The sequence below is a fragment of the Solea solea genome, chromosome 10 (assembly GCF_958295425.1).
Source record: "Solea solea chromosome 10, fSolSol10.1, whole genome shotgun sequence".
In the NCBI taxonomy this organism is placed as follows: domain Eukaryota; kingdom Metazoa; phylum Chordata; class Actinopteri; order Pleuronectiformes; family Soleidae; genus Solea; species Solea solea.
In genome coordinates this window covers 4,397,714-4,411,659 of record NC_081143.1, presented here as the reverse complement: position 1 = coordinate 4,411,659, position 13,946 = coordinate 4,397,714, and the positions used below count along the sequence as shown (strand labels likewise).

The 13,946-nt window shown below is 39.1% G+C and overlaps 1 protein-coding gene across 3 annotated transcripts in view; it reads left to right on the top strand.

Moving 5' to 3' along the window:
• fbxo41 (F-box protein 41) overlaps positions 1-13,946 on the top strand; it is a 57,145-nt gene that overhangs the window by 21,387 nt on the left and 21,812 nt on the right. For all 3 annotated transcript variants that reach the window (XM_058640932.1, XM_058640930.1, XM_058640931.1), the window contains one exon: positions 9,366-9,573. In XM_058640932.1, the coding sequence (XP_058496915.1) occupies positions 9,366-9,573 (208 nt within the window). The remainder of the gene's footprint in view (positions 1-9,365; positions 9,574-13,946) is intronic.

Below are 13,946 nucleotides of genomic sequence, written 5' to 3'. Positions count from 1 at the left end.
GGGCTAATTTCTTCTGATTGTTACAGTGGATCACTCTGAAGAGCTATTTGCTATTAACGCCGATCTTGTCTGTGGCGGTTCAGTTCATACGTAGCCAACTGAGACGCTGGTTATGGCCACTGAGTGCTCCTCCAGGAGGACGCAAACACCAGTGTCCGTGGAATACTTCATTATTTCTCTTCTCGGGGGAAACGTTTAGGAAATGTCCATGGCACTGATACAGTATAATTAGACTTACAGTTAAAGCTAAAATGGTCACGGGGTCAAATGAACTAAAAAATATACGATTGTAATTGTTTTTTTCCCCGAATTCTCAGTTTGACGATTTGCTGCTGTTTAAAAGAAATGTCTTTTTGAGACAAAGACTCATCTGATTAATAGATCATGTATCTATTAAATTTGTGTGGATGGGTCATTTAGGTTTTTGGGTTTGTTTTTTAGACCAAAGGAAGTTTTCTTGACCTTTGTTAACCAGTTTCGCCGTGTATCTTCCACCGTCCTCAGAACTGTCACCTGATGTCAGGTGATGACGTGTCTTATCAGCTGGAAGCGTGATCTTCCTGTCAGATTTGACGGGTCGATCGCGCCTCCATCTGTCCTGTCGCTCCCCCGGGACGGCGCTCCAGGTGTGAGACAGCATGTATGCTCATCCTCATCCCGGTTCATCTCCGCTGCCTCCATGATCCGTCGTGATTCTGTCGTTTGCAGTGGTCTGAAATGGCTGATTTTCCTGGTTTCGTATCTTTTCTGGCGTTCTTTTCTGCGTGGCAAGGGATTTCGTAGATGATGTTGCGTTTATCCTCTGGTTGTATCTTGTCCTTGAGGTGTACTACTGTAGTAACTGAGTTGTTTTGTATGGTCTGACTGGAGTGTTGATCATGGATGGGTCATGTCGTGTTTAACTCAAAAAGATTGCTATCAGGGCAGATACTGATTCAGAATATTGGACGACTGCATTTCTAATCGTGCACACAGTCACTCTCCGTGTCGTAAGATTGCAGATTGGGAAGATTCTCTCTCTTTCTCTCTCTCTCATACACACACAGACAAACCGACACAAAACTGTTTGATTTATTCCTACAAATAACTATGATAAAGTCTAAAGCGTTAGTATACCCCGTGTAGCATAAGAAAACCGAAAGGCTGCTATTTTCGCCCCCGAAAACAAGCTCACTCTTCACTGAGCAGCAATCTTGAATGCAAAGTGAAGCTGTCAGGGCTGAGAGAGAGAGAAAAAAACGGCCTCATTAACATCAGTGTCTGACAGACGGGAGCGCACAGAGTTAGAATGGCAAGACTTCTGATGACTTTCCAAGAAATCAGAGTGAGAATGTGAACTGCCGTGAAGATGGACGGAACCAAGGGTTTTTGGTTGGAGGACATTTGTAAAAGTTCACGCACAGTGTTTCTCAAATAAAAGTACACTGATGAAACACTCTGGCACTATAAAAGCAGCAATCCTTTGCTGCAGTTAGATGATGTTATGGCTCTAATGTTCGTTTGAATGAAGCAAGTTTATAGAGGATTGTGCTCAAACACAGTAAATAGTAGGGATGGGAATTGGTATCGGTCAGTATCAGTCCGATAATCACTGGATCTGATATCAGACGGATAAAAATGTAAAATCCAATAAATCCAAAAATCCTATGTATCGCATGCTTCACTATGCACAGACTGTTAAAAAGTAGATAAAAAAAAATCAGTCAAAGCATTTTAGCCAAGTCATATTATTTCGGCTATTTATTTCTACTTCTTGGGATAAATAGTCTAAAATGACTGTATCTGACTAATATCAGTATCGGTAGATACTCCAGTTTGTGATATCGGTATCGGACACAAAAAAGTGGTATGTTCCCATCTCTAGTAAATAGTCGGATACATTCAGAAGCTAAACCTGAGTAATACATTCAAATATGCCTTATTTTTACAATAATTTTATAATTTATCATTTATAATGTCTTTATTTAACTGTTAATACTTGTTGTTTATCTTTTAAACATTTAAATGTTATTTAAATAGCACAGTTGCTGAAAGCTCTACCTCAGTCTTGTTGTACAATGACAATAAAGGGATTGTGATTGTGATGTCCAGCATGACAGGCGGCCTCTGTCAGATTATGGCATAATGATGATCCTCTGTATGTTCGTACACAGGTGTAGCAGGATAATGATGGATTGTGGGCTGGTTAATTTTTTTTTTATTTAATTTTAATTTTAGATACTTTATTAATCCCCTTAGGGAAATTATTCTCTGCATTTTGACCCATCCTAGAATTAGGAGCAGTGGGCTTCAGATTTCACAAATTCGGTCCGATCTTGAACATTATGAGTACTTTTTGCTCAGGTGTGTTTATGTAGTTGGTAAAAATGAATTTTTTTCCCATCAGATTGTCCAGGTTGTGCTGAAAAAAAAGGATAAATGACACTCTATATTGCACATTGTTATACCCTGTGTATATACTGTACGTTTAAACGTAGTCATGAAAGAAGCAGCTGAAATGCTCTGTGTTCTGAAGGTTAAATACACACATGCATTCATCATCATCATCATCACTTTTATTCGATGATGAGAAAATAAATCTGCAACAGGTATGAGCACTGATGGAGCTTTGTGTAAAATCCCAAACTATTTGCGTCTGGGGTGTTTTTCTCTTCATAAACGCAACATCTCAGCAGTTTGAAATATTGATAGAACATAAAATAAACAAAGTGGAGGATACACTTTGGGAGATTGTTCATGTTTTTCTGACATTAGAGACTAAGTAGCTCACGGATAGGCTAAGTGATGCTAAAAATAACAGCGAGCAGCCGCTCTACTCTACGCATCTGAAAATTGCAAAATCATCGCTTGCATTATTGCAGAAGAAGGATTTAAGGACAGATTCCGCAGCCTAACCTGACATTTTCGGGCATAATGAGTCAATCTGTCTTTCATGTCATTTTGTCACCTCGCTGTCTCACACTCACATACAGTCAAACATTTTTAGCCATCATAAAATATTGACTTCCTCCTGATTGATATGAGCCAGGATTAGTGTGGTGTGATGGTGAAAACCAGTCATGCACTTTATTCCCGCGAGCTCTGAAAACAGCACATTCCTCTGTGTCGCTTTCATCATCCCTTCCCTCTCACCCTTTCATCCCCGGTCGCCTCACGTCTCCACTCATGTCGTCATGCTGCCTTTCTTGTGGTGTGTTACTCGTGTGTGTGTCCAGGTGTGTGACATTATGGCATGACAACACAATGTGCTGAGTCTGTCTTTAAAAAAACACACTGCTGGATCCAGGTGTCAAAACAGAGAGACGCACTTGAGAGGCACATGAGCAGCTGTGCTTTTGTTCGACTGGGAAAGCCTGTATTCATACATCACACCCTTGTTTTTCTTATCCTGGCATTTCAGAATATTAATCAGGAATAATCTTTGGATTAATGGTCAGAAATGATGACAAATGTGACGGGAGGATAAACATTCAAACATCATACTGTACGGATCATTTCTCCTGCTGCTGGATGAACACAGCTCTCTCTGTTACGGTTGTTGTGAGACATGCCGTGGAGCACAGAATTAAATTAAGTAAAGCCCATTTTCATATGTTTACTAAATAGAAGCTCCCAGTAGTAAATGTAGCCTTTAGCCCAGAAACACTAAGCTGTATGACTAAAATCGATGCTAATGTGAGGTTTTGTTGAGGCTCAAACTCTAGCTTTTGTGTACAATAATGTAGCTGAATAAGAAGAGATGAAATCATATTTCTTTGTGGTGTAGTGACTATACTGTTATTACAAAAAGGCTTCATTTCACCTTGTGTCTATGTTTATAAGTGTGATACATTAGTGTTCAGCGCTTGTTAAGTGCTATGGTTGAGTATGTTGAGCCCAGCCCACTTTACTCTCATCACATAGGAAAAAAAGATTTACACACTCAAAGCAGCATGGGCTGCAATTACCTATAGAAAGAGAAGAGAGCCCACATGATGATGCATTTTTATTACATTTACTTATATTATATTACATTTATTTGTAAAAAGGAAATGCTTGAGTGGACGTTCTGTCAAAAAAAGCAGTGTTTATACATATCTTTGTACATTTTTAAGTGCTTATATGGAAATCCTGGCCATTTTTGTCAAATATGACACGCCATTCCTCCAAGTTAACCAAAGTGCTGTACAGAAAGACGTCAATAAAATATAGAATATAAAATAAAATCAGTAGAAATAGAAAACATAAAAACATATTATATTAAAAAAAAAATGATACAGAGCATAGTAAAAACACATAAAAGCAAACAAACAAACAAAAACAGTCAGAGTCCAGCTCAAGCTGGGAGTTAAACGTCATGGTTTTAAAGAAGTTTTAAAATGCTGTTTTAAATGTTTTAAAACAGTCTGGGCGCATCTAATGTTCCAGAGCAGGTCATTTAGGGAAAAGAGAAGGCGATATCTCAAAATATGAACTATCTCATGCTTCACTATGTACAGATTTTTGTGTATGTAAGCATTTTAGACATTCATAAATATAAAACACAATAAAACATTTTGTACATTCATAAATGACTGTATTGGTAGGTTCTGTATGTGGAACAATTTCACACCAAAGCAAATCTGTATCTGAGCATCTGAGTGTCACAAACATCCTGACACATAAACACCACCTGGTTTACTGAGGACAGCGTGGATCCAGCATGGAACCTGCGCCAATTCATTTGTCCTGAATCATGCTTCAGACTAACAACTATGAAAGATGGCGGTTTGTCCCTCCAGCTCCTCAGCAGTGGGTAAACACAGTGACGTGTCTGTCACCTCTATATTTCTAAAGTGTTGAAGTGAGTGAAATTGAAGTGTGTGTGAATGTGTGTGTGTGTGTGTGTGTGTCAAAATGAGGGCCGACAACAGGAAGCAGCCACATTTCATGTCTCTCCTCGTCCGTGTCAAACCTCTCCATGTTTTCTTGCTGCAGGTTTCTCTTCGCTGTTTGTTGTTTCAGCCTCTGCAGCTCGTTCTCACGGTCTTTGTGGTCATTCCCTCCTCCTCCACAGGTTTTTTCAGCTTCACTCTTTATTTCTGGTCTCACCCCTTCATCTTTGCATGTCTCACGGGATCTGGAGGAGATTTCTTTTCCTCCGTTTCCTTCCTCCTGCCTTCTTTCCACCATCCGTCTCTGATTCGCCTCCTTTCCCATTAGGATTTACATACTGCGTGAGGTTACTTCATATGAGATGTTATTCAGCCCTGTGGTCGTATTCATCCTTTTGCAGTGAAAGACAACTAAAGGCTTTCCTGTGTTGCTTCAACACATTCCCTCCAATAGGATGGATGTCGTTTTATCCAGAAAAAGCAAAAGATACAGTTAAACAAATAATTAAGAAAAATCCAAAATGTCGATACCAAAACACATATTAGCTCTGCATATTATCAGACAAAATAGTTCTGTGAAAGCTGTTTATTATCTTAAATAATGAGCAAAACGAAAGCTTCCAGCCAACAATCATACATCACATCAAGCTGCAGCTTTAAATATGACATCAAAATGAATGAGACGTTTTATTGAAAATAAAAAAGTCCACATATATATTATATGAAAACGTTTTACATGACTCACTGGATTCCCCGTGGCTCCCACAATCACTAATAATTCATTCAGTTCATTTTTCTCTGATGCAAAATTCATGGGATTCGTCATTTCGTCAACTAAATTTCATCTATTTAGATATTTACATCACATCCTCCTCACGCAGGATTCCAAACAGTGAACTAATGAAGTCCTTAGATTTTACCCTTAAATGAAGTTGTAATATAAATTGGGTTATAAAAGGCTCATCCGCCATGTATAACCCAATTTAGCTCTGAGTCCATGAGTAGTTTGAAGAACTGAAACAGCCCAGTCATGTGGCGTGTGGCTCACCTCCCCTCCGCACGGTTAAGTTGTGTTTCCACTAAAACCAGGTACTTTTTTTTGCTCTGGTCATGGAGGAAGTACTGACAGTTCATTAAAATATTTTTAATGAACTGATTCTAATGATTCAGTTACACTGAAAACAACAAGTCACTCTGTGTGTGTGTGTTGTCATCACTACATTGGTAGAACACATTTTTAGAATCTATACAATCCCGGGTCACATTTGGAACTTTGAATTTAAAGTGAAAACTGTTTGAAAATGTATTTTTTCTTTTTCATTTTTATTTACACAAAACAGATGACAGCTTATTGGACACTCTAAACTGACCATAAGTGTGAGTGTGACAGTGAGTGGTTGTTTGTCTCTGTGTCCCTGTGATGGACATGCTCATCATTGTCTAACTCTGCTATTCCTCAGTCTTTTTCCCTTAAGGCAGGACAATTTTTATTTGTCATTTTATTGCATTAGTAAAGAAGAAACTGAATCAAAAACCTAGAGGAAAGTAAACATACTGTAAATGATTTCATGTTTAACAGCATTACTGCACATGTACCCCACATTTCACCCTATGCCAGCTGGGATTGGCTGCAGTGGCCCCTTATGACCCTCATGTGGATAATGAAGCAGGATACGATGATGAATGAATGAATGAATGAATACTTCACATCCTAAAATGAGTTCATGAAAATGACATCTTTGAACTGGGTTTTAATGGAGTCGGGATAAGATGTGTCCCGTCTGGAAGTCTGATAATAATAATAATAACATTATCCGTCCTCTGTGGTTGAAAGCAGACACTGCCACCCTCAGTTTGTCCCTGTTGTCTCTTGTCTTAGATGGATGTTAATAAAAATGTCCTTGTAGAAGCAAAGAGCCATTTGGTAAACATGTGATGTCATCTCGTTTATTAATGGAGACGATCACTATACATGACATTTTACATGAGTTTGACCCCTGTGTGGATGGAAATCACATTATACCGTATGATGAGCAATTACCAAGTGAGAACTAGATCACACAAGGGAAGAAGAGACTTCATTAACGACTGATTATTTACTCGAGAACATTACACTTCTGCTTTCATTTCTCCCCCACAGTCCAATGTTTGAGTCGTAGTTTTGTGATCTATGCCTGGAGATAAGGAAAGTTAACTATGCCAGACACCAAACTATTTTTATCACAGCATGTCCCCATTTCAAGAATATCTCCTTTGAATATGTGTACTGTTTTGAAATGATTCTGGATTATGTAACAGCTCCAAGCAGTGAATAGTGTACAGTACTTGTTGCATAAAAATGTCTGGAGGAGTAAACAAAGAAAGACTATTTAGATTGGAACTCCACAAGATCCACAGATAAACCCTCTTGGCTGCTTTGAACAAGGACACAAACATAGGTGAGGACATCTGCAGCTGTCATTTGAACATTAAGAAAAACAAAAGGAAAGGTTTTGTTTTGTGTATCTCAAGATATTCAGATATGAAAGGGCTTTTATCTGGATTTGGTCATTAAATATATTTATTTATAAAGATACAATGGGTCATTTTGGGGTTCAAGGGAACTGAAGATGTCACTGTTATGGATGACAGTGTCATCCATAATAAACATTTATCAGTTGCAACACTTCCCCACCATAACCAGTATGTTTATGATGAACCACATGATTGATTATGAAAACTAAGGATGGGATGAAATACAGTTTAAAAAGCACTCACAATAATTACGTTGGGTCACACGGGTGGTGTAGTGGTTAGCACTCTTGCCTTTGCAGCAAAAAACAGCTTAAAATAAATTCAAAATCATGAAAAACACAATAAGAAATAGCAGCCATACAATAAAAAACAGTAAAATCAATAAAAATAAAAATAAATAAAAATCAACGTCTTATGAAGTGTCAAAGGCCAAAGAGAAAATGTGGGTTTTAAAGAGGGATTTAAAAACAGGCAAGGACGAGGCAGATCATTCCAAAACTTTGGAATGATCTGCACAAGACAGCGAAGGCACGATCCCCTCTGAGCTTGTTTTTAGGCAAACTCAGGAGCAGCTGATCAGCTGACCTGAGAGAGCGAGCGGATGAATATGGGTGTAGAAGCTCAGAGAGGTAGGGCGGGGCTAGGCCATTCAGGGATTTAAAAACAAATAAAATCACTTTAAAATCGGGTCAAAAATGGCTCTTCTGATCCCTGACCTAAGGTTTGCTTTTCTAGCTGTGGCTGTTCCCTGCGGCATTTATGTCAACACAAACACAAAGTGATGCTATATTGAGAAATACAGAAAGAGCCGCGTGGAGATGATTGTCCTCGTCATCAGTGTGTGATCTGTGTTGATGATGCTTTGAATGTAACTGACATTTGTTTATATTTCAAACGTGCACACCACATCACACTGATCACAACAGGGTAACTGTGACAGGAAATCACTCGTGAAGATGAACCGGTACTTCTTACACTGTCTCCGTCCACAGCTGTTTACCCAGTTCAAATCCACTGAACACAACCCACTGGGAAATGAAATGATGATGGACACATTTGGCGATTAGCAGCAGGTGAACATAGTGCAACATTTAGCAGACATTTCCCTCAGGACTGGATTAGACACCAGGAGCAGAGCTACAACACAGTCTACATTAGATTTCACTCTCGAAATGAATGACAGTGTTGCTTCATAATTGGAGACTGTGTGAACAAGCAAATGGCTGCACACACACACACACACACACTGACGTTCAGTTCAGCATGTTAGAGTGTGTGTGTGTGTGTGTGTGTGTGTTATACAATAGCATTTTCCTTTGACTTTATTATAGTTGTGCGTGTTTTGGTTTAGGATTTACATCATTCATGATCCAAGCTTGAAGGTCCAGTAAGAACTGGTGACACCAAGTGGTGAGACTGCAGATTGTAGCACTAACTCTTATGTATCTCTCTTTTGCTTTGGCATGTTGAGCTTCTGCTACAGTACCGATTAAAGACTTATTCTAAGGCTACAAAAACCCAAATAAATACATATAGAAACATTATAGTATATAATCAGTTTCTGCCACACACTAATCTTTATAATAAAATCTGAACGCGGAATCGTTTCCCTTGATTATTTAACTGTGGTTTGTTAGCTTCTGTTTCTGAGTAACACACTGTCCCTTGGCCCCGTATTGTCTGCAGAGTGAATGTCCAGCTGCTCCCTCAGCATATCTTCATATCTCTGCTGTGTTTCTCTGCCTGACTCTGTGTTTGGTGTGTGTGTGTGTGTATTTATCTCTGTCACCAACCTCAGTGTGTAAAGGGCAGGACAGCAGCTGGTGTGTATGTAGGAGAGGATTTGCAAAAAGAATGTCTTGCATGTTTCTTCAAATGCTAAATCCACGCGAGTTTCACATTCACAAAGTTTGCCTTGTGGCGACACAACAAATCAACCATGGAGGAGTAAACTGTGTGTCAGTGACGCTGCTTTTTCTCTCCCCGCCGTGTCCGCAGGGAGGTCGCTCAGATTGACCAGTTCCTTCAGGAGACAGCGGCACGGGAAGCCAACGCCAAAGTGCGTCTGCAGCAGTTCATCGAGGAGCTGCTGGACCGCGCCGACCGCGCCGAGAAGCAACTGCAGATCATCAGCAGCTGTGGCACCACACCCAACGGCAGCCTGGGACACTGCAGCCTCCAGGCCTCAAAGGGAAATGGACGCCAGGTGAGGGTCTTACAAGTCATATGTATTATATTCAGGGTTTTCTTCCAAGCTGCAGGATTGGAAGTCTATTTGAATGTTGAGTTTCATTTTCTCTCATGACATAACCACGGACAGATGCACTCCATCTCTTCCGATATCATTGTATTGTCTTTATTGTCTAGCTTTTTTAAGGTTTCTGAACCCAGAGTAGATGTAGCTGTCTCGCCCTGTGATTGGTCACTCCAGTGTCTCTCCTACATTTTATTCAGCAGCCATTTGCAACCACTGATAATGATAATGACAATCACTCATCATGTGAGCGCCAAAAGCTGCAAATGAACATACAAAAGAAAAACATTAACCTACAAAGGATTGATCGAATGGGGACCACATCGTCGCGGCAACCTCATGGACACCAGAAAAGTTGATCTACACGAAGCTGAAATGTGATAAAATAGATGCTCGTTTCATAATCTCCACCGCAGAATTCCTCTCTCTGCTACTTCACGAAAGCTTTTCCTCGACAGACCGGCTCTTGGCTTGAATCAGGTGTGAGCGCTGATCAAAATGAGTAATGTTGCTGGAGAGCATCGCGGGTCAAACTGCTAATATGTTTCAAGATGCCTAAGACAAGTGTCTTCATTTAAATGTGAAAGGGCAGCTACCACCCATTAACAGGTGACGGCAAATGAAATGAGTGGAAATAGAAAAAGGGTGAAATGATGATTTCCTTTGCAGTTTTGTGAGTAGAACACTAGATCATGACAGTGTCAGTGTATTTGCATTCATTTAATTAAACCTTGCAGAGATGTTTTTACGTTCTTTAATCCACAGACTAAAGAACTGGTATGGATTTCAAAAACTAAGATAAGATAAGATAAGATATCTAATATGAATGTGTGTGTTTTTTATGGTAATTCCTGAGCCATTGGTTTGGCAAAATTGTTGCAGTGTAACCATAGCACTGCATAGAAGAAAATCGGATGTTGAATGTCATGATACGGCCCCTGACTGGCCCACGTGAGGTTCTTTAGAAATTAGAATAACAGGGTTCAAGGGTACGACATGCTCCTAACATTTCCACAGTCTCCCACATTGATCAGTGTGTGGCTATGGTGGTGTTAGACAATTATACTCACTACACTACACCACAGTATAGTATAGTGTTAAAGCATTCACTATATAGTGTAGGAATTTGATATTTTCAATAGAGTTTATTAGTTATAATTGAATAAAATCTGCATTTCCTTCATTTTGTTTGTGTGTTTGCTGCTCAGTTTACACCAAAATGATACAATTTACTGCTTTATATGTAGATATATATATTTTTTTTTTTTCATTCGCAAAACAAACTAGTCTAGTTTATTTTTCTCATTTACATATAATTATTTACATTCAGTTATTACTTTAGTAGCTAGTTTGTACATTAATTAATTATATAAAAGTACATTTCAGGACATATTGTCAGTTATGCATAGAAACATAAATGTAAAGTAAATACAGCCAAATATAGAGCACTTAAATCCTTGAAATACACATAAAGTATAAACATAAATGCACATTTTTATCTGCGTTTCTAATCATCCTCTAAAGCAGAAATTTTTTCCCATAAAAGATGGGAAAAAATAAAATAAAAAAAAATAAAAAATTGGATTGAATTAAACAAACAGCAGCATCGTAATGATTTTAAGTTTATTCTTCATTTCACCAAGTGGGAAAAAAAATGGGTGAAACCGCCCTTTAATCAATGTAAAACTAATAATAAATAGTAATTCACAGACCTGGCTTTGCATGTCCTCGCTCCAGACCATAAGTACATGATACATAACACCATATATATATATATATATATATATATATATATATGTATGATACCATAAAGTGTAATGAGTGCACTCTTGTAATCAGGTACCGCTGTGCTCACCCACCAAAGGATTATAAGATTAGGACGTGCAAGATGAACAGGAGGCTTGATTCCTGTGTCTTTAATATTCAGCATGAAAACAGTGGAAGTATCAAGGCTTCATCGCAGACGACGCCGTGACCCGAGGGCGCACTCACGCGGAAAGCTCCAGAAATCACAGATCAGCTCTTTAACACGGCTCGCATTGTGTTACAGTGTCGAAGCAGATATTTTATGCTCTTAACAAAATGTCACTTATTCAAATTATTATCCAGCACCGCGTGAAGAGGTGACCTGTTCCACACTGCACAAATGTACGCTGCCATGGAAACCGGCGCCTTCTCTCGCTCAAGGTTTAAACAGGATTCTAAATCAGATGTAACGTGGTGCAGATCTGCCCGAGAGAAATTCATCTCGTTTGTTCATTTGACTGATGCCTCTTTTGTAAAGTAAAAAAAAAAAAATGCCGGAATATGTTTTGATGCCATTTTAATTGCAAACAGACCTTCACATACATTTTTAAAAAGAAATATGTGCTTTTGCACTTTGTTTTGCTTTATTAGAAAATCTGCTGAGTAAATTTAGACTCATGTTTCTTTGCATGTTTACAAAGGCTGCAAAAATGTATTATAAGTAATTGACTAGTAAATGAGTCAACGATGTAAGCTCATTTCAGCCTCTTACATGTGAAGATTGACTGTTTTTTTGTCCGTCTTTGACAGTAAAATGAATGTCTTTGCTTTGAGATTTTCATTTTTTAGGTTTTTGAAACGTTTTTTGTTACAATTTTGTGACATTTTATTGACAAACTGATTGATGAGTATTTACCATTGTAGGCTTGTTAATAATTGTGTGGTGACAGACACTTGTTGTTATTAGTTCAATGCAGAACAACACAAGGTTAAAATCAGCACATCACACATGCGTTGCAATCTCTGTCCCTGGTAACACATTTACATATAAACCAAAAAAATTGATTTAATAAATAAGAGTTTATAGCTGTTTGTAGTTTGCAACTACTGTCCCTAGTTAGGCTTTTACATGAACAGTATAATAACATATACATGATCAAACACGTTAAAACTACACTAAAACACACCACTACATGCTAAAATGATAGGACTGACTGAGGCTTTGAGACGAGGACAGAGCAGGAAGTAGAGGAATAGAGAAAGAATTTTCTCATCAGATAGATGGTCTATCTGATTTCACTTTCTTTTTTTCTGTGAGATTTGTGCCGCTCTGCTTTCACTGCACACCGGCCAGAAAAAACATGGAAGGAGTGTTTGTCCACTTCCTTCATGGTCCATTTCCACTGGCTCCAAACCAGAAATGAGTTGTGTGAGTAAAGCAGAGGATAAAAAGACGAGGGGAGTGAGGCAGCGCCGGAGTCAGTGTTGGTGCACATTTTTCCCTCTGTGGCACGTTGCCAGTCTGGTACACTGAGTTCCACCTGGCACTGCTTCACTTTCACACACAGAAACACTCCACGGGGCACAGTGAGATGCACAGGCGGCTTCGAGTGGTGTGTGTGTGTGTGTGTGTGTGTGGCAAACACAATGAGTGAGTCAGATTGCACACCAGTGGCGTCATTAGGCCTATTTTAGGGGGGCTAAAGCCCCCCTAAAATATTCTTAAGCCCCCCTAAATAATTTTATGTTCATTTATAAAAAAAAAGATTTTTTTTTTTTTTTTTTTACAAAAAAGTGCTGACAAATTCAATATAATGTGGCGAGAATTTGAGTTTAGATAAATAATCATATAACCAGTTATTATTAACTTAAATGTGATCATAAATCTTAGTTTCCCTTATGGAAGCGGTAGAGAGTCACAGTCAGTGCGTCGTTATCGAGTCCATTCCACTTGTTCATATAGAGCACGCCCAAATCACTGAAATCCAGTCCACGTTTTCCCTGCAACTTAGCTTGCACTCGGTACCTGGGTACCTGCAGTGTGTGTACCGGGAGCGGAGCACACAGAACCGACTAGAGCAGCATTAGGAGAAGAACGTGAACAAGAATGGACATACGAAATTTTTTCAATAGAGTAAGTATCACTGCTGATAGTAACAATAAGTTAGCTGCAGCCCCCCAGCTAACAGCAGAAAGTCCCACGTAATTGCCAAATGCTCCCTGTTTGACAAATAAAAACCTGGCTTACACACTCTGTAGCCGAGAGCCCCCTGTACAGGAGGCAGCATGAGATGCGTGCTGTATATCTCTGTGCACGTCTTACCTTTATTGTTTGCGGTCAAAAGTTACATTTCAGCTCCAAAAGAACTCTGCTACTTACAGTAGCTAGCTAGTTAGTCCGAAATGCAATGTGAAGGTCCTGGTTGTTTATAGAGTTAGGTGTGCACTCTTCATATTATCTTTGGGGTGACTTCCTTCTGGAGCATCAGCTCCAGCATCAGATGCACACCGTGCATGATAATACGGTAATAATAATAATCACTCCACCACCCCTATTGACCTGTAGGAGTCAGGGCAGA